At 43.5% G+C, this 27,394-nt stretch overlaps 1 protein-coding gene across 2 annotated transcripts; it reads right to left on the reverse strand.

Moving 5' to 3' along the window:
- Positions 1-60: 60 nt before the first annotated feature.
- rxrgb (retinoid X receptor, gamma b) lies at positions 61-27,394 on the reverse strand. Of its 2 annotated transcripts, XM_041934656.1 has the most exons (11): positions 27,259-27,344; positions 20,857-20,994; positions 10,431-10,666; positions 7,070-7,214; positions 5,156-5,335; positions 4,162-4,322; positions 3,236-3,365; positions 2,429-2,561; positions 2,070-2,161; positions 1,850-1,955; positions 61-603 (listed from the first exon to the last, which is right to left on the reverse strand). In XM_041934656.1, the coding sequence occupies exons 2-11, from the start codon at positions 20,921-20,923 to the stop codon at positions 456-458; spliced, it is 1,398 nt and encodes a 465-aa protein (XP_041790590.1). In that variant the 5' UTR covers positions 20,924-20,994; positions 27,259-27,344; the 3' UTR covers positions 61-455. The 2 variants fall into 2 exon arrangements, with proteins under 2 accessions (XP_041790590.1, XP_041790591.1); XM_041934657.1 differs by lacking the exon at positions 20,857-20,994 and having other exon boundaries at positions 27,259-27,394.

Here is a 27,394-nt window from a genome sequence, read left to right on the forward strand (position 1 = left end):
AGTTTAATAAGATACAAAAAGTCAAAATAAGACAGCAGAAACAAGACATTTCAGATAAATTTTTAAATAACTTTATTCTGTAAGAATTCTCAAATGTGTTTTAAGAAATGCAAGGATGGTTTCTGTTTTTATACAATTCCTCTTTGAATAAAATATGATTCTTTTTCAAATTGCATTGGGTTGCTTTTAAAACGGACACCTGAAATTATCTATTTACAAAAGTAATCTGTTTACAGTTCTATCAGAATTCCTCTTGACAGTGTTCTCGATCCTCCGTCTCGTCGCTGCACCCCACCCACGACCTCAAAATACCTTTTATTCAATTTTAATTACAACGCTTTGCTAGGTACAAAATATGCTGTTTTACAATTTGAATCAAGTCTTTTTTTTTAAATTCCATCTTCATATCGCTGACAATGTGGGAGTATATACAGGGGGGAGGGGGGGGACTGGTGTCATGTGATCTGATGCGGAGCCTCCAGCATCTCCATCAGGAAGGTGTCGATAGGCGTGTCCCCAATCAGCTTGAAGAAGAACAGATGCTCCAGACACTTGAGGCCGATGGAGCGTAGGGCGGGCAGGCGGAGCAGCAGCTTGGCGAACCTGCCAAAAGGGATGGACAGAAGTGCCATCATCGTTTTCTGTTATGTAGAAAATCATGAAAGTGTTGACCATTAAAATGCATAAAATTGTATGAAGTCTAGCAAGACACTTAGATTTTGATGGAAAAACCCTTAAAGAAACATGCATTGACATAATTACTGATCACTTTAAATGTTACATTTAATTTAATAGGTTAATTCAGATTAATTTTAAAAATAACATGTTAAAAAAATGATAATTAACACATAAAATTTAATGATCTGTGTTCTGGACAGATTTTTAGCTAAGTGACTGTCTGGTGTTCAATAAAAGAATAAAAACAATTAAAGAATAAAAGAAATGCATGGTATTCAGCAAAATGTTGGAACATTTTTAAATAAAACAATGTATTGACTTCTAATGATATTTCTGTTCAATGCTTTAACTGTGTTTAAAAATGTAATGTTTCTGAGTTCAAATATCTTCATTTGGGGGCTTTTCCAAGCAAATTGATATATGTAATGTAAAAGTTAAGATAAGATAAGACTTTATCGAGAGGGAGAAAAGTGCTGCATTAAATGATGCTCGAGTTAAACAGTGTGACAGCCATCAAGATGAATGACCTGTGGTAGCATTCCTCGCGCATTAAATCAACATATATGTATTTCTGCCATCCGTAAAGTCTACATGCCACCATCTTGCTGCCACATGAATATCCACCCCTGAATAGTGCATTTAGTTGGACCTAGATCCACATACAACTTTAAAATCCTGCGTACATTGAATGCATCTGTAGTTTAAGCCTCCTCCTGAAACAGAATGAGTACTTGTAGTCACAATGTTAAAGTATAATTTACTAAATACTTAAAATCTCTCTATTTCAGTGAATTTTTGAATCTAAGAATTTGTCTGTTTTTTCCAATCAGGTAATATTTAATTTGTTATTTAATTTTTTGTGATTTGCTGCCAATTACACTTGTGGGAGTCCTCAGTTGAAATAAGCTGACAGCGTCGGCCGTTTCTCCACATCACCTGTGGATTCAGCTCCCAGCAGTAAATAAAAAGAATCACTTGCAACCATTTTCTATCAGCCGTAACACTTCCTGTGTGTATCCTTTTACATCTAATGCAAGTCCAAGTGTTTAAGTCATGTGAGAGCTGTGCGGTAAAGTAATCTGCACTCTTCATTGCTACGTACAACCATACAGCCGCAATTAAATAATGGCGTTGGATATCGATTGATGCTGTAATGCTATGCGTGTCCTACCTGCCAGGCTGGTCTGGGTATTTCTGTTTCGTGTACGACTCCAGCGAGGCGTAAACTTTTTCCCTCAGCCCCTCAACCTCCGGTGGGTTCGAAAGCCCTTTTGCATCTGAAACGAACACAGAGCCACAGTCAGGCCGAGCGTGACGCTGATACAACACTGAATCCACGACACCGCAAAGCCCCAGTGCGTTTACTGGGAAAAGCTGGAGGCTGGGCTGACCGGGGTTGAAGAGGACGATGGCGCGCAGGCAGCCGAGCTCCGTCTTGTCCATCTGCATGTCCTTCATTTTGGAGACCAACTCTGTCAGGACTCTGCAGGAGATCAAACGATTAACGTTAGAGAGTTTTGAAGGCTAACCAACCAAAATCCCAAAACGTAAACTTTGCCCCGTTTCTTATTATTTTAAACGATTAAGCAGCCTTACTACTTCATTATTTAATTTTAATTTTGCATCTTTTCTTTGATATACTGCCCTCTCAATATTTCTGTGTTGTGACGAAAATAAAATGAGCCTGACGTCATGAGGACATGCCCTGGTGGCCGACCTCACTTTAAAAGACACTTTGAATGCTACCCACCTATCAAAGATGGAGCCCACTCCAGCACTGTGGGCGCTGCTTCTGTGGACGTGGAGGCCCGTCGCCAACAGGATACCGTCTTTTACCGTGACCGAGCGGTGCGAGAAGGAGGCGATGAGGAGCTCGTTCCAGCCTGGGTGCAAAAAAAGAGAAGAAAACATGAGCACTCCGTCCCTTTATCCCTTCCTCCTCCAGTTTGTGTAAATCATGTATAACATGATTTCCGTGGTTCGCCAGGCTGCCCCTGTTTTGCTTAAAGCTGCAAAGATTCTTATTGGGTCTGGTGTGTGGCCCCTTCGCTTCCTCATTCAGACCTGCGAGTGAAATCTCTCACCAGCAGAGGTCAGCTCTGGTGCGGCGTGCTGGTGGGACTTGGCAAGTAGTCCAGTTATATTTGGTTTCACTGCTCCATTAAACTAGATGGCAGAAATGTGTTGAGCAAATGTAAAAGACTTAAATAGACTGCCTGCCTGGGGATGAATAACTGCCCTGTGTGTGCGTTTATGTGTGTGTGTGTATTACTCATGTTGTGGGGGGCATAAATCAGTTTACACAGTCACATTGTGGGGACTCTCCTTCCTTTTGAGGACAGAACTCAAGTCCCCACAAGGTAAATCATTAAATGTCAGGATGCAGACTGGGGCTAAGGTTAGGGTTGGAATTAGGCCAATAGTAAGTAGGGTCAGGGTGAGACTCCAGGAAATGAATGTAAGTCAATGTAATGTCCTCTTAGGTGGACATTGCATGGGACGAAAGCACAGCCATGTGTGTGTGTGTGTGTGTGTGTGTGTGTGTGTGTGTGACTACCTGCTCGTAGCAGGATGACCTGGTCATCGAGGGGGAGTTCGGAGAAGTGCGGGATCCTTTTGGCCCACTCCACCAAGGTGAAGAGCTGCTTGTCCGCTGCCTGGCAGATATTGGTGACGGGGTCGTTGGTCTGGAGAGGAACAAAACAAGTCAATAACTGCGCTCGTAAACTAATTCAGTGACATCTAAACTCGTCTGACAGCAGTTGGCGAGCAGGTGCAGCTGCTGGCTATTCTTGGGTGCTCTGTCAGCCGACAGTTTCCTCTCAAGACTCGTGAACATTTTAATACATCTCTGAAGTTTATATACACAAAAGGAAAGAAAGATTACAACATTGGAATCAGCTTACAATATAATGCAATGTAACTTAGGTACAGCCGCAGAAATTATTAAGCTTTTGGATGCATCACCACCACCAAAGGTGAAAGTTGTGAGCTCTGGGTGGATGGATTTATTTCGGAGCTGTTGTTACATGAGGTTGAAGAGGTGTATCCAATAAGCTGGCAACTCAGCGTCAACTTCACTGTTAATTTACTGACTTCTAAGTGTTTGTCTGAGATCTCGGAGGGCTTTACTGCGATGCTCAAGTCAAATACTGCAATAAAAGCTGCATGGTAGAAAACTCAAACAGACCTCAGCAAACAGCGCACTTACAGTAGATTGATTCAATTATGGAGCAACACTGGAGCCTGGATTCAGTCCCAAAAACTGCTCCGCTTGTGTTATTTATCTTTGATTAGCTAACCAATCGCAAAAAAAAATGTTTTTCCTGACACTTGGACAGATCGTAGTCCATCATTCAGCTTCTCAACAGCGGAGAGCTTCTTTACTCAGCTGGGTTCATATTTTCTGACCGCCTACATAACAAAGTTCCCCCACCTGTTAGGTGCCACCTCAGCCTCTCGATAGGTGTGTGTGGTTCTTACTGAGTTGCTGGGGCTGCCGTCACTGTACGTCTCCGTTTTGGGCTCCACGGCCAGCTCGGCATCCAGGATCTTGTCCACAGGCATTTCCTCGTTGAAGCTGCTGGTGGATTCCACCTCGCTCTCCCCCCGCTCCTTCCCACGCTGTCTCTCCTCCTGCACCGCTGGACACACACACAAACACACAAAGTTTAGATCAAACCCCCCATACTTATGGTCCTGGATTTCATATCAACAAAACCATAATATCACTAATATGAACTCAACACTGGATGACATTAAGAGAGACTCTGAGCTCTACAGATTGATTATGAGCAGCAGACGATAAAAAGTCCGAAAATTGTCAAGAATTCCCCAAACCACTTCGGAAAGCCCAAGATGATGATCCCAAAAATCAGTTTTCCAAAACCTACAGATATTCAGTTTATTATCAGAGAAGTGAAGAAAAGCAACAAAGCCTCACACTTAAGAGGCTGCAAAAAGGGAACGTTCGGCAGTTTGCTTGAAAAATCACATAAAATAACTGATTATCAAAACAGTTGCTGATTACTTTTCTATAAATAAAAGAAATTATTCTTTAAGACCTAAACTGAATATTTTCCTTCAACATCTCTTTAGCTTAGCAGCTTCACTTATCCCGTATCATGCCACTATCGGCTTATTCCAGCACTGAAACCTTCAGTGAGTTCAGTGAAATATTCAGGTTATTTATGCCTGCGCATCAAACTCTTTGGAACATCAAACAGAAACTTTAAGATGTGATGTGCACGGCGTTACACACATTCCCTCCAGAGTTCAGCCTCACAAGTTTGGCATTTTTTTGGAAACTTGAGTAGAATTTAAAATCCATTTCTGCAGGGTTGAACGCTGCTTATCCCCACAACATGCATTTGTAATGACGATTTTGTGGCGTTGAAGGTATTAAAGAACACAAGCCTGAAGCGTATGCCCACGCGTACGCTTAAGCACGCACACACACACACACACGCACACAAACCTTCCCTCTTCATGCCCATGGCCAGGCACTTTTGGTAGCGACAGTATTGGCAGCGGTTTCGCTGGCGCTTGTCGATCAGGCACTCCTTGTTGTCTCGACACGTGTAGGTGAGATCTTTACGGACGGTCCTCTTGAAGAAGCCTTTGCATCCCTCGCAGCTGTACACGCCGTAGTGCTTTCCTGTGGAAACAGAGTCCACAACATCAGTACCGCTCTGAGGCAGCAATATGACTCTATCAATGAATACATAAGAGGTTGGCATGCAGACTTTAAACTGTATTTGGGAACATCTTTGGAATCACACACATTTCAAACACAGAGGCAAGAGTCACACAGGCAAAGCAAAGCGTCAGAACGACATTCAGAAACAATAAGCCATAAAAACCATAAAAAATCAATTAAGTTGGAATTGAGAAAATGAAATAGAATGCAAACAGATCAGGAATACAGAGTTACAGTGCAGTATTAAGGTGTAAGTCGGCCCAAACGCAACTCAGGAAATAAAAGCAAGAAATGAATCAATCAAAGGCGAAGCAGAACAGCAGAGTCTTTCAATTAGATTTGAAAGCGGTTGGGTTGGGGTTGAGATCTCCAGGAAGCTGCCTCCATCTGTGTGCGGCATTGTGGCTAAAATCAGCTTCAGCCTCTTTTGTTCTGACTCGAGTTGCTACCCCTCAACTGCTGCCTAAACGTCTAAGGATCCTACTGGGTTTATATTTTTCAAGGAGACGAGATATGTATGTTGGCCTGAGATCACTGAGCGATCCATGAACTAGCAGCAGCACTTAAAAACCCTTTCTATAAGCTACTGGAAGCCAGTGAAGAGATTTAAGGACAGGAGTGATGTAATAAGTCTTGTTAGTACTTTGGCAGCAGCGGTCTGCATTAGCTGAACTTATCTAAAGGTCTTGTTGGGAAGGCCAGACAAGAGACCGTTACTATAGTGACCCTGATGACAATAAGTGCATGAATGAGTCTCTTCTCTTGTCTGGACACTAGACCTCTAATTCTTCCTGTTTGTCTGAGATGATAAAATGCTGGTTTAGGTCATCATCAACTGCCACAACATAGCGTCTGCCTTCGAGATATGATGTGAACCATCTGAGGACTGTACCAGAAGATCAGCCCAGTCCGTCAATATGTGTTTAATGGTCCAACGCATCGAAAGATCAAGCACCATGAAAACTGGTGTTGTGCCTTAGACGAATGTTGGTTAACACCTTTATCAGTGCAGCCTCAGCGCTGTGATGTGGTCTATGTCCAAAAGGATATGCACATCTCAAAGATGAAAGTTGAATCAAAGCAGCTTTCTCAATACTTTTTTCCAATAAAAGTATATTAGATATCAGTCTGTCATTATCTAATATTGGGTGCTTTTTTTTCAGAAGGGGTTTAACAGCGGTTTTTGGCGCATCCATTTCCAAGCAACTGAACACATTATTGAAAAAGCTGGTTGGCAGCGTGTCAGAACAGCAGATGGATGACTCAGGATGCTACATCCTCCAGAGTTTTAGTATTGATAGCATTGAATGTTAATGAAGCCTCCTCTCGCCAAATTGCAGCAGTGGTTTGGCTCCGATGTTTGACATGGAGGAATGCGTGGCCAAAAGATGCAAAGGAAATCAAAGGCTAACTGTGTTGGGGAAACACTGGTGAACAAGGCATGAGACTAATGTTAGAAAAAAAAGGCTTGTCTCGCCTTATTTATTTCAGAACTCTAACACAAAGCCTCTCTTTTAAACATGTTGCAGTGAATCTGAAGATATAAACCTGACAAAATGCCAAACAAGCAACCTCGAAATCAGTCTCTTTGTTATCTTCCCTTCAGTTATCTAGGTGCCGATGTTTGTGGTGGGTGGGAGTGTAAATTTCTTTGCCCGTGCCTCTCCCCACATCCTCACCCTTTAACATTACCTGAGGAGCGGTCCCCGCAAATGGAGCAGATGTGCTTTGACATTCCCCCGGGGCTCGTGCACTGGTAGTTGATGTTTCCCAGGTTCTGTAGGCCCGGCGGAGGCTTGATGTCCTCTGAGCTGCTGACACTGTTCATAGAATTCATCTGAGGGCAACAGGAAGAGCAAAGACAAAGAGTTGAAGCCGAGCTGGCCAGAACTGAACGAGCAAAACGGTGTGGAGGAGGAAGCCGAGGGGAAGTAAGAGTGAAAAGTGTTAGGCCGTCTCATGACACTCTCCCCCTTCCTCTATTTTCTCATGTTGTCTTCCGCTCACCCATGCTATTTTTTTTTTCCTCCCCACCCACACGCTTTATTGTGAAAGTGTCTCAGGGTGCGATCACATGCTCAGTTAGTGGGTGGGGCTGCAGCTTCTGTCTGAGGCTTGTCATACAGGTTTTTTAATGTTTGTTGACAGGGGGGGAGGCCTGTGAGAGGAGTCACGTGTGCCACAAGTGCAGTCCTCAGAGATGAACAGCAGAGGGCACTCATGTGTAGGGTCTTCCACTTTCTGAGGAGTGAAATTTTGAACTGTTATGACATTAAAACATCTAAGCAACACGCAATTTGTTACATCAGTCCAAATTTTCTTTTTTTTTATTAGTTATCAGCTTGATTAGAGTGAATCAGATGCAGTGACACATTAAAACATCTCAAATGTGACCTCAAGGCACCCTGTGAGACATAAAGGTGTGAGCAACCCTGAGATTAAAACAGCTGGCACTCCCCACCGCTCCGCAGAGCCAATGAAACTCTTCAATGAGGGTTGACAAGTCCTGCCTCCTTTGCCTTCTACGCATCTTCCTCTATTTTTCTCTCACTCTTATCATCTGTGTGCCCTTTGACCCGCTCCCACTGATGAGCGTCAAGCAGGATGCATATTTGTGCTGTGCATTTCTGTTTGTTTAGTTGTTTATCTGCAAACATCTGCACTCCGAGTGGAAAAAACAAAGTTGACCTACATATGCCCTCCTGTCCTATATATTTGATGCAGCGTGACATATAGGACATTTCCCAGTCACCTCAGGCTCTTCCTATCACTTATTTACAATGTGCACTCTCTTCTGAATATCCTCTAATGGCAGCCGGGCCTGTGACCCCATAGCACAGGAGAGTATACAACAGATTTCTTTTCCTGCCATTCAGATTCCCTTGCACTCACTACTTCTCTACGGCGCCACCTTCTCCCACTATAGATGCCCCAAAGGCGGACCGTCACACTTAAATGAGCATTCAGCCCCTTGCAAACTTGCTTATGTGAGTCAGTGGTGAGCAGCGATTCCTCTCCAGCACACTGGCTTCACAAATAATTAAGCTTATACATGTACGGCTTGTAAAAATAAGTCTTATAGCGCATTTAAACAGTTGTTCCAACATTCGTGCTGCTTTAGACAGACAACATACCGCTGTAGAAAAGGGCTACAAGCACTGCATATGGATTATTGATGCGTCATACATTCTTAATATAACACATGGTATGAAGAACACGCTGCTTCATATATGTAAGATTCACTTGGGCCTTTCATGGCCCAGACATGCGACTCCACCGTTCAGAGAAAGTCTTTCATCTTTAAAATGGGCTGTTTCTACAACAAAATTTGATAATTTTCTGAGCAAAAACGGCACAAAATCACTGGTTCCAGCTTCTAAATTGTCTTAGTGTTCTCTGATATTTAGTTAAACATATTTTTGATTGTGGGTCAGATAAACAGGCAGTCTAGATATGCCGACCTGGCCTTGAGAAATTTCGATGAGCACATTTTTAGTCATGAAAAACATTGTCAGTTGGAGTCCTAAATGCAAAAAAAAAAAAAACATGACTGAATGATAACTGAAAACCAAATCTGAGTTTTGAAGGTTTTCTCTTTCTGGTCTTATAGGTTTGCTTACAACCAATGTGCGGTAAAATAGTCACATTATCAGCTAAAAAATACAAAATATTTTATTCTTTACTAAGAGTCAACTTAGTCAATGATATTTGTAAATATACGTGTAATTTATATGATCTGAAAATACTGTTTGGGAGAGATGATAAGTACAAGACGATAGCAGGAAACATAAATATTACTAGAACAGGCGTACAGTTATAACAGTGAATCTGCTTCTGCTTCTGTCGGTCCAGCGCTGCTCATTCACACAGTTGTCATGAGACGTTAGGTGACACAGTGACCTCTTGGCGGCCTGATCACCCGCTGTTGGCGGGCAGCGAAAAGGTGGTTACACCATCCAATCATATCAACCCTGACTGTCCCTGAAGGCACAGATCCATACTATGATTGAACCAATGTATATCATTGTCTGCTGTGGCCTGCGGCGCTGGCCTCCATCCAGCCTCTGAAGCACTCTGTGTGTGTGTGTGTGAGCACTGAGCCTTGTGGGGTTTGCAGTCCACTTAAAGAAAGTTGTTTTGTGTCAGACAGCGAAAGGGCAGCGTTATGGGTGTTTCTGCTGTTTACTCGATCTAAAAGACGCAGCCTCACAGCGAAAGGAGCTGCGTTAGGATCATGGACAGCTTGGGTATAATAACCGAGATGGAGCTAAAAAAGGAGACAGAGGGCGGCGGAGAAAGGTGACAGGAGAAGAGAAAGAGTGAAAAAAAAGAGGACTAATGCTCAGGAAGAAGAATGAGCAAATCCAGAAAAAAATGGGGGCTGCTCTTTTTTGCCTCCTTTCTCTCAGTAATCCATTAAAGGGCCAATAGTTGCCCTGCGTCTTAAGTCCCCTCGCATGACAGCAGTAACATGGAACTCAAGGATGACCTTTAGGGCGAGAAGTTTAAAGGTCAGTAGAAGGGTAGGGGAGAGAGGGGAAAGCCAAAGTATGCCAGCCAAACACATTGGATATGGTTAACCTTCAACCTCCCGTCTGCTGGCAGAGATTCCAAGAATGAGAGGCACATGATCAACCAAAGAACATGATCGTTTAACGCCGAGGGACGATGCCAAAGGTAGTGATTTGGAAGAATCTGAACCTCAGACGATGAAGTTGGGAGCTGAGGAGCGTGCAGCAACAAATAGGAGGTTAATCTCATTTAAATACATGGATTCTGTTTAAAACCGGCTTGTCGGGTGTTTTTAAGTGTCTCTCTGGATATTAAAGGCTTTTTTAACTGCGGAGGAAGCTTTGAGAAGGCATGAAACGGAGGAGGGTGATTTATGACATTTTATCACAGCTGGAGTGCACAATAATAATAATAATTTCACCAAAATCAATTTTCAAGTGATATATTCAAGTTTACACTGAAGTCCCTCTGCAGAAGAAGCCTTTTAAGACAATGTCCACAGCTATCTGATGACCATCAAAACACCCACACATTTTCTCACCTGGGGACTGCTGAGAGGTCCAAAGTTCATGTTGGGTGTGGACGGCAGCGATACGGTGGGCGAGCCCAGAGAAGATGTAATGACGGGGTAGGGCGAGGCCAGGCCGTTCATTGGCGAGCCCAAGGTGGACATGGGGGACGGCAAGGGCCTGGAGGTGCTGATGACGGACGGGTGGCCGACCACGCCACCCATGTGAGGGGGGTGAGCGTGGGCCGTGCTCATTGGCCCCGTAGAGTCTGGAAAAGAAGGAATGGAGTGTTAAAACGACTGAGACACAAGATGAAGAGATTTACACTGCGTTACCCCTCACATAATGCATTCATTATAACTAGTGCTGTCTTTGTGAAGCTTATAATTAAGAATAAATACACCACATAATTACACAATATGCTGTATATTGGAAAATGACACGTGTTCAGTGAAGTATTAATGGATTAAACGAGCAAGAGAATCCAAGAATATATTGTTGACTATCAGTGCAATATGTCTTTATGTCGTCAGTGTTGAGGCTAAACAGAGCGAAGCCTGCCTGAGTTTGGTCACAGGGTGCTGACTTTGCTTTGCATCCATTGATGTAAACTGACAGGCTGGCATTTACATAGACGACCTACTTAGAAAAGCTGTCAGTCATCTGGGTAACAGGGCGTGGTGTGTAATTTCATGCATGTGCTGTAGCTGTGAGGACATTCAGTCGTCATCGACGTGAAATGCAAATAGCAATGTGCACGTTCTGACTAATTAAAGGAAAAACCCGCAGGAATGAGAAGCACAACGAATGCAGATGCTCCCACACAGGTGCACAGCGTGGTACAGGTAACATCCAACCATGCTCTGTGGCATGTTAAAAAAAATGCTGAGCTTTACACACACACACACACACACACACCAATATGCAGAGTGATACTGTGCCCAATGCCAATGTTCTTAGTTAAATGTCACTTGTGTGTTTGTGTGTGTGAAGGAGGCACATGCGAAGAACAGCAACTGTGTTTTGGTTTCTTTAACGATGCAAAGGTCATTTTTTTTCTACCTCAAAGCTTTTTGTTGTTGCCGTAGGTTACATCACAGGCGCCACAAGTCCTTTACTTTCCACTAAAGCACCCAATCCATCATCTTGATCGACATTCTCAAAGATGATTCAGTTTGTCAGGAAACGTCTTTTCCAATAGACAGCAATGCAATCACTTGAAACTCTATTCCATATCAACGCAAGCGAAGTGAGCTTGTTTGGTCTCTCTAGCCAACAAATCTGTAAACATGTTAATAACAAGACTTTAATGAACATTTTCAGAGTCTGGCTCCGAACTGCTCTGATCATTTCACCTCACAGGAGTTCAACTGCAGCACGAGGTGACTGTTTTTATTACCCTGAAATCTAAAGGAGAGGCGCTCCAGCTCTGCATGGAGGCTAGATTTAAGAAAAGTCCTTCATAAGGACCTTAGTGGTCTCACTCTTAGGCTCGTTTTATGTCATGATCTCTAATCAAAGGTCCACTTCACCAGTTCTCAGCCTCAGCTCTATGTATGTGTCATCATTGCACTTGTCAGTATACGTTGTAGGCGGTCAGCACTATCAAGAAAAACAAGTTTTCCTGGTTCTGACATTTGTTTAAATGTACTTTTCCATGTTCCACAGTTCCAAAATGTTTTTTGGTTGGTGATCAGAACTTTGTTATGAGATTTCCTGTAATAGTAATGATGCGTAATGCAGAGACATACCCTGATTAGTACATATAGGGTGAACATTGCTTTTGACCTCTATACCTTCCCCTTTTGTTTACATTGCAAAAAGTAAAAACTAAATAAGTCTAAATATCTTCAGTCTTAATTATCCAAAATAGATATTAAAACATCTTTATTACTAGTTCTGAGTAACTTCATGCTTGAAAGCAGAATTATAAAGTGGTTTGATCAACACTGACAAGTACAAAACTGTTTTGTGGAAGTCAGAATTTCTTTGTATCCAGACAAATGTGCCTGTTTTCAGTCTGGCTACTTTTAACCCTCTGGAGTCCAGGTTTATTTTGGTTCACTATTAGAGACTCTCTCTGCGTTCATTTTTGTCTTTGTTTAGCGCCTTTTAAATTGTCTATATGCTATCCAAAAAATCTGCTTTTTACACCACAGACTCAGCTGTAAGTTTGATTTCATCTTTTTATCAATTGGACAAAGTATGAAGGTGACCCAAAATACAAGAACAATGACACAGGTGCCTGTAAAAATGTTTAAATCCTTAGTGATAACCACTTAAAATGTTATTATTGAACAACTCAACACTGTAAAACCTCTTGTTTCATTATGTATACACACAAATACAGCAATAAAACATATAATAAAACCAAAATACAGCCTATTTACATGTAAAGTGATTTTATCCCAACATGTTTTTGCGCTTTTCCATTGAAATTTCATGTATGCCTGTAAATCACTAACATGAAATGAGATACTATGTGAAAGCAACACATCTCAGCTTGTATCCTCTCATGATATACAAATAAAGCTACTGTCAATGATATTCAAGTTTACAATGAAGATCACTGTGGGTTCCTTGTGACTAGATATTTTTACTTGATGATTTTTTGCAGTGCAGTCCTTTATTTGAATTTCACATGTGTCTCACTGTCATTCTCCTTTCTGTAATTGCCGCAGCTGTTTCTTCTTATGGAATCCACAAATAAGGATTAACGCTACGTTTCCTCATTTGATCTAAGGGAAATGATAATAATACAACACTGCCAGATAAAATTCATGGACAGTCAGAAGCTCTGCTCAGCCGCAGGCGATGTCTGTCACAGGAACATTTTGTGTTTACAAAGACGTGTTTCTTGGTGTCTACTTCTGAGGAATAATTGCTTATGTTCACAGATAGTGTTTGGGCTGTTTCTGCCTGTCAAGTTTCCTTAAGAGACTTCAATTCGCAGGGTTTTCTGAAAGAACAACTTGCTAAATACTTTGCAATCGTTTTGAAATGTTCCTCTGATACTTAACCTCTGGCAGTGATTAAGCCCACATTAGTTTCTTCTCCACTTGATATGAGAAGCATAAACTCTATTTAAAGGAAATGGAAACTTTGAGTAATGCAAGACAGTTGCTTTCAGATTTCAAAGAATTGAGAAACAGGGAGGAATGTCACACTGTCGGCCGGGATGCAGGACTCCTTGCATGAAGACACACTCTAAATCACACAGCTGGACATTCACTCGCTCTCTGAATGCCAAGGAACAGATGTTGTGCAACTTCCTGTTTAGCACTGAGACTATAGCCTCCACCCCCTCTCTCACTCGCCCGCTTTCTCCAGCCCTCCATGAGCGATCCCTGGCAGGCAAATATGTATCGGGGCCTCCCTCCCTCTCCCACAGAGCTGAGCAGATACACCAGCTATACTGCAGTAAAATATCATTTAAAAAGCACAAAACTCCTCGAACTGCATGCTGCAGCCTGCAATGCAAAAAAAATGTTCTACCTACATCTAAAGCCTACAATGGCACGAGTGTACTCCCAACTTTCTGGAGTGCCGATTTGTCTAAATAATGAGCTTATGTAATGGAAGAGTACTGTACAGCATGTACCGTGTCTGATTTTGTGCACTGGCCCCTCTCTTTATGTGCACGACAAATTCCCTTCGGGGCTCGTAAAGACCTATTCTATTCTAGAAGTGCTGAGTAGGAGATATAGTAACGGGGCTATCGTCACTCCAGCCAACAATCTGCCAACGTGCTCACATGATCGTCAAGACCGACATGATTGGCCAGGCCAGACCCAGAAGACGGCAAGATACAGGTCGTCATGTGTGAAGATCTGAAACAGATCGGTGAGGTAGACTAGGAGTCACTTGAAGGCAAAAACCTCCACACAGTTTTTACACTGTTGACACATACATGCATTTGGACCCGGGACAAACCTCTAATATTGATCGTTTTAAATTTAACTCACAACTGGGAGCCAAAGCTTATATTCTTGCCCTCTGTGCCAAAGTGTGTTTACACTTTCTCATTAGCTTGAAAGGCAGCAGCCCTGGCCAGAACTCAAAACCACTGTGTCAATCAATAACACACACACTCCACCAATACAGGGAATAGCCGATTAATCGATTAGTTGAAAATGCACTGACGATTATTCCTCAGCGTTCTCTGGCTCCATCTTTTCAAACGTGAGGATTTGCTGCTTTTCTGGCTGATGTTTTCTACCATTATACAGTGAAAATCTTTGGATTTTGGACTGCTGGATGGACAGCAGTCACACTGAGCTCAGAAAACTTCTGATGGGAAAACTTTTCTAATATTTTCTAGATTAACCACTTTAAAGACAACAGACAGATTGACCAATAGCAAAAAGTAGTCATTAGATGCGGTCCTATTTTAAGCCTCATCAGTTTCTGTCTTGATGAAGTGCAAAATTCCTACAACATGACTGTCTAAAACATAAGCTGCACGTTTGAGACGAAACCAAAGTCGACCGCATTTTGTCCAGACCTGCGAGTAACTGCAGTACACAGGGGAGCACAAAAGCACATGGACAGTCAGCTGGTGGGATGCCTGAAAGGGAATGGCCGGCGAGCTGAGCATGCTTTGTGTGTTGTTGTGTGTGTGTGTTTGTAAGGAGGCCAACATGTTCAGTGGAGGAAGCATAAATCGGCCCAGAGCGGCTCAAAGGGGCCTATCCTCGCATGACCCGCCTCAACCGGCTGTTCCATCTCCATTCTATGTAAATCACCTCCATACAAGGAAGCTTCTGGAATGTACAGGTCTCTCACACGTTGCACAACAGAGAGAGACACTAGCAAACACTGGGAGGTTGTTCATAGATGGCTTTAAAAAAGAAAAGCCACCATAAGAAACTCGCAAGAATCCATGCAGATTTAGTTCCAGCGCTTCCTGTCGGCAAACCTATAGAGCGCTGCAGCGGCACAAGCATCTATTTGAGAGCAAACAAACAGACAGAGCAGTGAAGGGCACCTTTGACCGCTGGCGCCGCAAATCAAAGGTCGCCTGTTGCCAAACTCCTGAACCAAGTTCAAAAGAGTCCCTATCTGCAGCAAACCACAGCTGCACTGATCATTCTCAGAAATAAGTGCACAGAGGGGACGTAAAACAAAGTGTATCATTCGAGCAGGTAGACCACCAAAGTTTGATCTGAACTGGGGACAGGCGGTCCCTTAAATCTACACTTAACGTGATACATTCACAGTCACCAATAAGTGTGCAAAACATCTACAATATATGTACGATACTACAGCCTACTGCACCCGCACTGAAACAAATGGTATGAGGACATAATGGCACCACATACAGTGCTGGACAAACGGGAAGTGCAAGACATACTGTGAGCTAGCGCTAAAACAAGTGAACGACGGCAACAGAAAATTAAACGCTGACTATTTTAGTAATTTATCGAGCACTGAGGTCGACGGTTAAACAAAACTGAGAACCATTCTGTCCCTCCATGGTCTCATATATTAGGATTTGCTGCTTTTCTCTGTTTTATATCATTGCAAATTAAATATCCTGGGGCTTTAGACTGTCGGTCAGACAAAACCATCAATGTGAAGTTGGGCTTTGATTTTTTTTATTTATTTTTTGGGCTTTTGTCCCCATTGAGCTGTGTGTCTGTTTTCCCATGCAAGTGCATGTTTAAACCAGTGTCAAATTCTTTGTATTTGCACACTAATAATCGGCCAATAAAGCTGATACTAAACCTGATTCTGAAATAGCGTTTTTCACCTCTTCCTGGCATTTTATAGGAAGCAGTAAAAAAAACTGTCAAATAAAAAATTGACGGATTAAGTAATAATGAAAATAATCTTCCCACTTAGAACTGATTAGTAAACTATATATCACTATATACTGTTCGTATATTTTCACTGCATATGCTCAAAAGGAAAAATAGGATTGAAGCTGGTTAAAACATGATCCTTTAATCAGTATGTCCTGTATCACTGTGCAAGCAAGTAATCAGAAACAGCTGCAGTGTAAACAATATCACATCATCATCGCCATCAAACAGCTGCTGTGCACTCTCAATGATCATTTACGCAGGCCAGCCACATTTTATTCTAACATTTGTGCCAAAGCCACAAATATATCACGCTGATGTAATGATCAACAGGTTTAAAGAAACATCACAAACCCTCTAAATCCCTCACTGTTAATTACTGGGTAGTGGCTGGATGTAGCACTCCACTGTGTGGTAATTCAATAAGCCCATGGCCCACTAACTAATAATATCTCCTGTCTGGAGAGCAGACCAGCACTGGGAGTTTATAGCAGTGGGGGGGGTAGCGGTGGGGATTTGTGACGGGGGTGGGAGCACCAGATCCACTCCTGAACAACAACCCGAGCCTCAATATCCATCAGATTAGCCGCTACGAGGACGGATCCTCGGCGTGTGCATCGATCTGTTTAATACCTGCTCCGTGAGCGTCTTGTCCTCTGTGCGTATGTATGGCATGCGCTCATGCTCATATTTGTGGCTGACAGTGCTGTGAGCATATGACAGAGAGCAGGACGCATCCTAAAGTAATCAGACAGGCAGCCCGGGGAGCTCATTAGATACAGCAGACATGTAATTAAGAAATCTCTCCACTGCCAATCCAGCTCACCAGCCACAAACCCTCATCTGACACACACACACTCGTCGTGTTTCACATTTAAAGAGAGGAAAAAAAAACAGACAAATCTTCCACGCACACCAGCACAAAATCACCACCCTTTAAACATTCATTTCTTTGCTAAATGAGGTTGATGTCTGATCAATTGTGTCAGTAAATCCTCTTATCCCCGGGTAAGTATCTGCAGCTCAGCAGGCCAGCTGTCAAGAAGGTGGGAGGCCGAGCAGGAGGAGGAGGGGATGGAGAGGGAGGGGTGGTGCGGGGTGGTAGAGTCAGAGAGGAAGGAAGGGACCAATGGATGGACGGATGGATGTAAGGGACGATGGGTGGATGGGGGAGGGCACTGTCCCGCTCCGGCAACGGCTTCCCTCTCCAACTCACATGATCCCACCAACACACACGCCTAATCTCTCCGCCTGGCTCAGAATATTAGATCATCGATCGAGAAAAGCCCCCGTGTTTTCATACACAGCTGTGCTTCAGGAGATACAAATGGTTGCCGAAAATGAAGATGTTCTCTACTGAGAAATAAACTGTCCAAAGCTACTTCACGGACACCTGTTCCATTTTCAGACCGCTGTTTTGAAGTTAAACAGCCAAACTAAATATAGCCCATAATACCGGTGGAGCTTAACTCAAAAAACAGATGCTACAGTTGCAGTCACTCCTCTATTGTTCAAAACACTGGGAAAGAGAAAAAAGTTTTTCCCATACAGGCATACGGCTGTGACAACACAAGCTAATGAACTTCCCTGACCCGAAATTCTGCCCTGTAGTGAACTCGCACACAATTTCCCTGAAAAGAAGATAAATTAACTCTGCCCTCTTTCTCTCTCCACCCTTTCTACAGCTTCCCTACAGCACAGCTTCAAACAAAAGAAAACGCCAAGTCAACCTAATGAACACAAATTACGCTTCATACTGTATTTCCCATATGTCGTGGGCTGCCGCTGCCGTGCGTCCTCACATCCGCAAACATCGCAGACTTGCCAGCGGGGAGGCAAAGGATCGATGAAGAGGCCAGGGCTGAGACAGGGACAAGATAAAGACTGTTTTGCGAGTGATAAAAAGGTTTGGAACTTAAACAACAAGAGATAACACAAGTCCGCTTGCACAGACGGACAGAACAGGCTGACCAAGCAGTCCTGGAAAACAAACAAACAGGTGGGCTGAGAGGCCCGACGCAAACCGAAGCATCCGCTGCTAAAAGTATTCTCCCGCTCTTACAGAGGGCTACACTGAGATGGGTATGACCTATGAAAACACACACACATGCACACACACTCATGTGCACACAGTTCCCACTAAGCCACTCATCTCTTGCTGTGACCCAGTGAATGTGACCAGGGTGACCTGACCTCTGGACCTGTGATCAGATCCTAGAAAGACAGCCAGACTACACAGCCAGCTCAGTCGCTCCAGTTAACTCGATGTTAGTCTTCAGGTAATGTGGCATCTGAAAAGAAATACGATCTATATGGCCCAGGTTTAAAAAAAAAAATACACAACTGGATTGCATTATCCACTCTTTTACTTGCATTTTCAAATTGAAAAAACCCAAGTGGAAAGCCAAAAAGATGGCTGGGGCAGAAAAATTGGCGTATCCACAAAAGCAAACTGTGACAAAGTGCGATGGAAACTTAGCGAATCAGTCACGACACACATAAAGCATAAAGCAAGCGACGTAAGCGCCCACTGAGGAGACACTGACGGAGAAAGTGAGAAATGACATATGAAAACATCAGATTTGTGCAGAGCGAAAAAGAGACTGTAACCTTCCTCAAACTACCACATGAAAAAAACACAAAGCAGCGTTCCCACTATGTTTCCCACATTCTATTGTTTGAGGTTTGGCTGGAGCTTAATCCAGTCGTGCGCTCTTCCTCTGCAAAAGTTTAATGGCGACTGGAGAGTTGGCACTACCAGCTGATTGTCTTGATGAGCCTATTCCTAATACTCCCATAACGATAGTGGATGGGAACATGCATTCATTTGCATTGTCTTTTTCAGACTTTCTGAAAATTCGATTAACATTTGCAATATTTTTGAATGGAAACGTGGCTTTTGATTACGGTGCTAGAGTCTGCAGCCACTCTGAGAGGCTGTGTATTGTACTTATGTGCTAAATACTAAAGTCCCAAAGCGAACATGCTCACCAAGACGATGCTAGCATGTTTAGCATGCTAAATATTTACCATGCACGCCATCTTAGTATTGCACATACTTGGCGTTAAATATAAAATACAGCTGCGGCTGGTGGTAATGCTTGATGATCACCAAAGTTATCAGGATCCATCTGAGGGGGACACCAAAGTCTAAATAATCAAAACAATCCATCCAATAGCTGTTGAGATATTTCAGTCAGGACCAGAGCGATGGGTTGACCGACACACATGGCGAAATACGTTTTAGCTCTTTAACTACAAACAGTATATACTAAATTATATGCTTATCCTCATCACCATCATCATCATCATCCAAAGCATATTACGATTTATGATTGATTTCTTACCTTCTACACTCACAATGTGAATATCAATTCACAGAGGCTAAAATTAGTTTGGAATAAGACCACAATTGTATTAATTTCCTTTGTCTTGCAGGTTTATTTTCTTATAACACAGTTCTTGGATGTCTCTGCAAGTCTCTGCAAAGTAGTGCATAAGACATAATGTGCATTAGAACGGCTTGAGTTAATGCGGAAACATGCAGAACCTCTAGTACGATGTTCTAGCTTTTATTAAACCATAGTGCATTTTTTAACAAATTGTTCCTAAGACTAGATAGAGGCTCAAAAGTACCTAATGAGTATTGTGGTTTTAATCATCATCACATCATGTACATGCAGTACAGGTGGATCAAAATTGGTGCTTTCTGTGCTCTAGGCTCAAGATCAGAGGGTGGAAAAAGCTTTGTGAAGTTTGTCCACTATTCTCTTCCCTTAGTCCAACCCAGACCTGGAGGATGAATGAAGCGTTTCATGGTTTTCAGCAAGTGTCACATGCTTCTCTCAGGGACACTAGAGGAAAGAATCAGCCCTCTACAATCTACACATTACACATGTAGCCACAGTGAGTCAGTTAATAGGCTGCCTACAGTATGTGTGGAAGCGAACTCACATCAACCCCTCCCACACCTCTTCAAGCACAGGAAGGAGGAACAGAAAACAAATACGTAGCGAGCGTTGATGGAAGGATGCAGGGTGACAGACAGCAGACACAAGCAGAGAGGGAAAGCAGGATGGAGAGGGCTAATAGGAAGGGACAAGTGTTGAGAGATAAACAGATAGCGAAGGACAAGGCAAAGAGTGCCGGCAGCGCCCCTTTAAGTTGAGTGGCATCCCCGCTGACCACATCTGAGACCTCAAGTGAGTCACGAGCTTTCAATTGAAACGTGCAACAGCAAAGCCTTGTACCTGTCACAACTGGTTAGAGTGATCCAATGACTTTAAAGGCAGGAGCTGAGCTGTTAGGGGCCAATAAGATATTAAAATCAGATCAAAATGATAAAATCCCAAACAAAATGTAGTCTGTGTCACAGTGAGGATCACACAACAAATGCAGAGAGGTTCCGCGTATGAATTCGCCCTGCGAGTTGCGGGTTTCTCCCACTGGGGAATGAAATTCAAAATAACTTGTTTAAAGAGTGCACAGGGATTAAAGGCATTACCATAATGCATCTGTGCAGCACTAGCTTTTAGTGCATCGGTGGTGCAGACAGGCAACCTCTCCCACCACATGCGATCCCAGGGCTGATTCTGATCTGTGCATTTCCAACAACAAACACACACACACAGGCAAGAGAAAAGCTGCTACTCACAGTGGCCATAACCTATCTCCCTCCCAGGGCTGCCTCCGGTTGCAGGCGATGCCACGGGGTGCCACATGCCCTCAGGTGCAAGTGTGGCGCTGGCAGGACGCCAGTCACTCAGGACCAGGACTCAGACTCAAGCGCTGACTCGGTGACAAACAGAAAAAAAACGATGCAGATAGTCTGAAAACCAATCACTTTTCAGGGCAGAGCAGGAACGGAAGGGTCGACGTGTAAAGAGGGGTGGTGGGTTAGTGAAGAGCAAAGAGGCGGAGTCCACCGCCGGCGGTTATAGGATTACCCAGATTATCCTTCCCCAGAGATCAATCCCGCAGGAACTGTTTGCTGGCCGACTGCGGCGCAAATCAGCTCTCCTACCGCCCACTCATCTCATGTCTCTCTCTCGCCGTGTTGGTAAAACTATCTGCACAGAGACACCTGTTGTAGTGGTAGAACAGCGTGTCTGGCATGGGATGGGAGTGGGGGGCCTTTGGAGGGAGGGGGGTCACGGTGGAGGGGGGTCTTAAGAGTACAGTACAACCAGAAGTTTCCAATTACTCCCTCTTAAAAGGGATCAAGAGTGGGGAGCATGGGAAGACGGTACGACACTGATGTTCTTCTAGTCAATAGAAGTTTCACGTGTCAGCGAGATTTCCTCACTTTGTTCTCTTTTGCCGGAAATTAGTCACAGACTTTCTGTCTAATATGTAGGTGGCACAAATGGGATGTGAGCGCTGAAAAAGGAAGTGACAAGAAGTGGCCGGAGGCTAAAGAATTTTCTCTTCTATCATCCTCAAAACATCTGGAATTCCCTTTAATGCCAAGAAATAACTGTGCCAGCGTGCACACTTAACAGGACTGTTGTGACATGTGGAGTTGCCTGGGCGCACATTGTTAGCATGTTTGTGTGTTTAACAAGTGTGATAGCATTCCAGGAAGTCAGGAATTGTCTTTTTCAGTGCCCTAGGATGGTCAAGCAAACACTAAGCAAAGCAGAAACTCAGATGCAAACACAGGCCAGAAATATAACTTAAAGGCAAAGTGGAACAATACATGACAAACCCTAAGGGAACCTAAATAAACTACAAGCCTTGCAGGGATGGATTCTGCCTTCGGTTTGACCCTTTCAAGACATCTTCTATTAAAGTTCTCAACAATAGCAAGAAAATGCCTTCAGTGAAACAAACGGCAGCAAGATCAGTTCAACAGTTCAGTTTGTTCAGCAATAACAGAGGCAGCATACATTCTTGGCCATGGACGTTTGTCATATGATTATCACCAGAAAATTGCCCTAGCCAATAAACGTGAACTTGGCACTGATTTTAGTCTGCAGCTGCTCCTTTTAATTTATCATGCCACCCTATCAAATGTTCACCCGGTTCTCCCCTTCAAGCTTTCGCATGTGTACATCTATTTTACTTTATTATGACTCAACAGGGTTTTCTTGTGCAGTGCACCTGCATGAGGCTGGATCAAATATCTATACAGTGCTTGAAGGATAGCCACCAGTAACCAGATCCCCTGACAGTAACCTGGCAAGAGACTCAGCAGCCACCAAAGGAAGGGAAGACGGAGACGGAGACGGAGACGGAGAGGAGAACTTGTTTTCAGACCTAACAAATCCCTCGGAGAGAAGCTAAATTAATACAGTCCTTCTTAAATGCATGCTGTGTTATAATAGTGTGTCATGGCCCACATAAAACATGCCAAATTAACCCTGACAGCCATAATTAGCATTCATAGATGTATCATGGACAATGAAGACATGGGAGAAGGATAATTGGCACCCATGAAATTAGGGCACACGTCTGAACTTCTAATAATCTAATCATGATTTTCTCATCAAGTATACGTGTGTTTACAAACTGTAAGTCTTTTACAGGCTCGACAGAGAAACAGAGAAGTGACAGATCAGCCAGTTTGGCCCACTAAACTGATCTCAAGAGGAGACCGTTTTCTCTTTATGTCCTCCTTTCCTTGCCAGCAGCAATTTTTGACAACAGGCAGGACATCAGGCTTTGATGAGTGGACATTTGTAGGGAACGGCAGAGGTAAAAAGAAGAAAAATAATGTTTTTTCCAAACAGCTGCGTGTGCTTGTGCGTTGTATTAACGCGCACACGCTCGCAATTGTGGGTGTGAGACAGCGGCAGAGCAATAAAATGGCACTCAAAATAGCCAAGCGAGGTTTTCAGCATGTTCTTTATGTCTCTCAATGGAGAGGTTTAATGAGATCTAATGTACTTAGCGGTTACCTGTTGCTGCCATTTGTGCTCCCGTGGGGCACAGAGTGCCACGAAGAACTCTTTGCCTGGTTAGTCAAACCAACTTCTACAGAGCCATGCATCTCGCCTCATTGATCCCATTCCGATTAATGTATTATGTTAACGAGCTCCGCGGTGCTTAAACTGTCTGATCACGTACTTGTTTTGGGACTGACTCCGGGTATAATGCTGTAATAAATGACTGTTTGTGTTAATTTTATTGGTTAGTGTATAAAAATGTTTTGGTTTTTTGGTTTTGTGTGCAGCCAACATCCCAAAACCCAAAGAGACACTCAGTTTCTATTCATATAAAACAGAGAGAAGCCAAGAACCCACATCTGAGAAGCTGGAAACAGATGTTTGCTGTTGTTTCTTGATAACTTCAATAATAATTATCAAAATTGCTGACGATTAATTTACTGCAGATTTTAACTGATTGATTAACTAATCATTTCAGCTCTGTCTGAGTATTTTTAACTATACACAGTGGTGGAAAGTAACTAAGTACATTTACTCAAAGTACTGTATTTCAGTACAGTTTTGAGGTTGTACTTTACTTGGGTATTTCCTTAATCTGCGACTTTATACTCCACTACATTTATGATGATGTTATTTCTCACATTACAATTTTAAACTACTAAACTATGATCAGTTTCCATATATTACTAGAGTGCAGATTAAACTACCCAACAGTATATGAAGGAGTTAAAATGAGTTCCACTTATGTGTAAATGCATCAATAATATCAACTGAGCAACATATAACAGGCATATTTTGTTGAACACATTTTGAATCTGAATACTTCTTTATCTTATAAAGCAAACAACAGTGTTTCCCCGTGAAAAATCGCAGCAGGGATGACTGGCAAGAATTTTGTTTTCAGAGGCCCATCAGCAGCTACTGCTCCGTGTGTGCGCAGGTTAAAAGCGTGGCATTTGTTCTGCACTGACGTTAGGAGGAGAGCCTAATTTATTCAACATTTAATGTAAATGTAAGCATATGTTCAGCTGTCACGCCTTGCAATTTACGAATCAATTAAAACAAACAACGAAATGGACAGATGCTTACGATCAGAGGGATGCGTAAGACATAATGTTCACTGGAAAATTAGCGTGTGCGTCCATGTGTGGCATGTATGTTGTTACTGCATAATGAGCAAAGAAATAGCTATATGCATCTCATAACCTAACGCTGCTGCAGCCTGTGGGCCTTTCAAGGTTCTCTGCTTGATTAAAGCTGGAATTAAATCAAGGCTTTGACCTTCTTCACTAATGACTAATTACTGGCAATTAGCCCAGAGAATGGCCTCCTTACGCCCCTTCTTTTCCCTCATCCTGCTCTCACAATTAGCGCCCACTCGCACAAAGTCAAGCAGACTCTTTTACTCTGACACATAAATACACACGCTCAATCAAAAGCGCCTCGAAGTCAACCTATTGTACGTGTTGTGTGCTAATGCACGTGTCTGCATTGGGGCACCGCAGGTCTCAAGCTACAGAATTCTTGAGCAAATACCTGCAGAGAGCCACACCCTCTACCTGTGTGGTTTATTTAGCTGTGCAGGAGTGGGTGGGGGAATGCTCCGTGCAGGGATCGGCCGTTAGAGAGCAGGTTTAATACTGCCGGGACTTCACAGTCAAATAATACCACTCGCATTCTTTAGGTCACATGATATCAGTCACATTTTTCCATAATAAGCTATGCATATATGAAGTCTGCATATTTGCAGCTGTGAAGTTTCGGTAGGGGTGTGTGGCTGGGTGTGTGCGCGCCTCTATCTGCCTCTGTGTGTGCACACTGGGAGGTGAATCATTGACCCCTGGCAAGTGATGAGAGCTCACATCAACTAGGGTGACCTCTTTCTTCACCCCACCTCAACCCCGCCTCCCACTTCCCCTTTGTTTTGCTCCCTTCACTCTCTCATCCCGTTCTTCTTTCTGCCACGACTTCCCTCAACTGCGAGCTAAAAAAAACGTTCTCGCTGTCAAAAGCAGCGAGCGGCTGCCCGTCAGCGGGTCTAGAATCACTTCCACTGACGGAAAATAAAAAATGCTGAAGTGCCGAGCGGAGAAAAAAAATGCTGATTCTACTTAACGCCCTTGGGCAGGCCTGCATCAAACCTGCTGAAACACAACATGTCTGGGAAAAGCTGAGTGGATCACGAAACAATCCGCACATAAACGCCAGACTGTTTTTTTTGACTTCACGCTGCTTCACACACCAACACCGCACATGAATGACAGATTCCAATGGGAGCAAATTCATTTGAGAGTGATTGTGTGTAATTCAAGAAATGAGTGATGTTTAGGGCCTTTGGTGTGTGGGCTGTTGATGTTGTGGGCCAAGAGACATAAAAAACAAGAACAGTTATTCCTTTAATGATCTCTCAGTGTTTGTGTCTCTCATTCAGAAACAGCTCAGTGGCTTCACTACCAACTGTTAGAATGTAAATACACTAAAAGATAAAAACTGCCTTCATCTAGAGTTCAACTGATTCTGTTAAAGGATCAGTGCGTTCAGCTGCTGGTGGATGATATTTTCTTTTTTTTTTAACACAAAAATTACAAATACTCTGCTGTACTCCCAGCCCACATAAGTCTTTGTGGGCTGGGAAAGCTGCAGCAGCATTACTGTAGGACCATAATGGGACAAGAAAACTCCACCGAAACCAAGATTGATCAAATTCTTTGTAAAATGAGCGGTTTTTGAATGGAAATTCTCCATATGCAATTGGATAAACCCTGAAATACACTGGGAGTTAAGAGAGAAAGAATGTGTCAATTGCAAGCTGCACATCAAGTGTGCAAAAAATAATAATAATAATAATGACAGATCAATAACAGCTGAACGTGGTCTGATGCTGTCCTGAGCTGCATAAATCTTAGGATGCCTCTACTGTCTGATCAGAGTAAGTCTTTAAGGACAGACATGAAAGACTGTAGCCCTGGGGGGACTGCTCTGTTACCTCTGTACACTGTGGGCTTCCCTCTACATGCTCTCACATCCAGATGTCTCTCTCACTCCCCTGGAGGCCACAATCATTATGGAAGCGGTTTTCAGCCCCTCCAAACAGTGCCGAGATATCTGCGATAACGTAAAGGGGGGCTTCAAAGGCTGGTTGTGTTCGTTTCCTCGCAATGCCACACAATTGTCCCTCATTTCCCTCCTCACAAAAGACACTGATTTAGAAGCACATGGCATGTTTGTACCACAGCAGCTTGACAAGGAGCATGTCTCTCTCAAAGAGAGAGAGAGAGAGAGAGAGAGAGAGAGAGAGAGAGAGAGAAATCACATGATAAATGATGCATATGTGTGACTTGGTGAAGCTGAACAAGCCTTTCAGTCCGGATAGTCTCATTTAAAGAGGTTTCCCTTACAAAAACACAGGCCTGACACTTGCAAACTGCACGGAGGAGAGTGCACAGATGAGAGTGAGTGAGAGTTCCACATGTTGCAAACTCCACAGTGAGCAGAAGCCATTCCCATGTCTCTGAGGATTTTAGGCTGCCACAGAAACCCCGATAATAGAGAGGGAAAAAAGCCATCAGCTGGTTCAAGGGCAAAGTCAATGAGTCAGAGTTCAGCTTTACTGGGCAAAATCACATCATGCTGTCATTCAGCTGGTTATAACCACAGCGCTGACCGGGGCGGCTCTCACACTCTTTACCACCGAGAGCAAGTTAGTTCGTCAGAGCAAATCCGCCATTCCTCAAGCCCGTTTCAAGCGTCTCTCTCTGGATCCGATGGCCATCCCAGACCAATAAATTGCGTTTCTGTCTCAAACAGTTTAGCGAGAGACGCGCGACAAGCGCCATAAATTACATAAGCGCAATTAAAGTGCCAACCTCTGACCTTGCCTGACCGGCACAACCGCGATCACCTGACTTTTGCATTGGCCGCAGCTTTCGTTTCAATTGGCACAGTCACGAAACGCTTGTTAGCGGAGAGAGAGGCACAACAAGCGGACTGACGGGCGGCAGGCGGCGGCTGAAAGTCCGCGGACGCTTTTCGCGCACGGCTCGGCAGGCTGGAGAGAAGACGCCATGAAACAAACGCTCTCTCCTCTAAAGTCACAACAAAACGCAGCAGCTTCGCCACGAGCACAACAGGCACACCGGGCTCTGAGCAAAGCGCTGGGGTGTACTTACTGAGGTGTAAATACGGATCATTACTGTCCATACTGCGCGAGTTGTGGCGTCGATTTCCTACAGTCGGTGCTGCTCCGCATCCCGGTGCATTCCTCTCCCGGCCAGACTCAACTCTGCAAGGCGGCTCTCTACACGG

Source organism: Chelmon rostratus, chromosome 4, assembly GCF_017976325.1.
Source record: "Chelmon rostratus isolate fCheRos1 chromosome 4, fCheRos1.pri, whole genome shotgun sequence".
Taxonomy (NCBI): domain Eukaryota; kingdom Metazoa; phylum Chordata; class Actinopteri; order Chaetodontiformes; family Chaetodontidae; genus Chelmon; species Chelmon rostratus.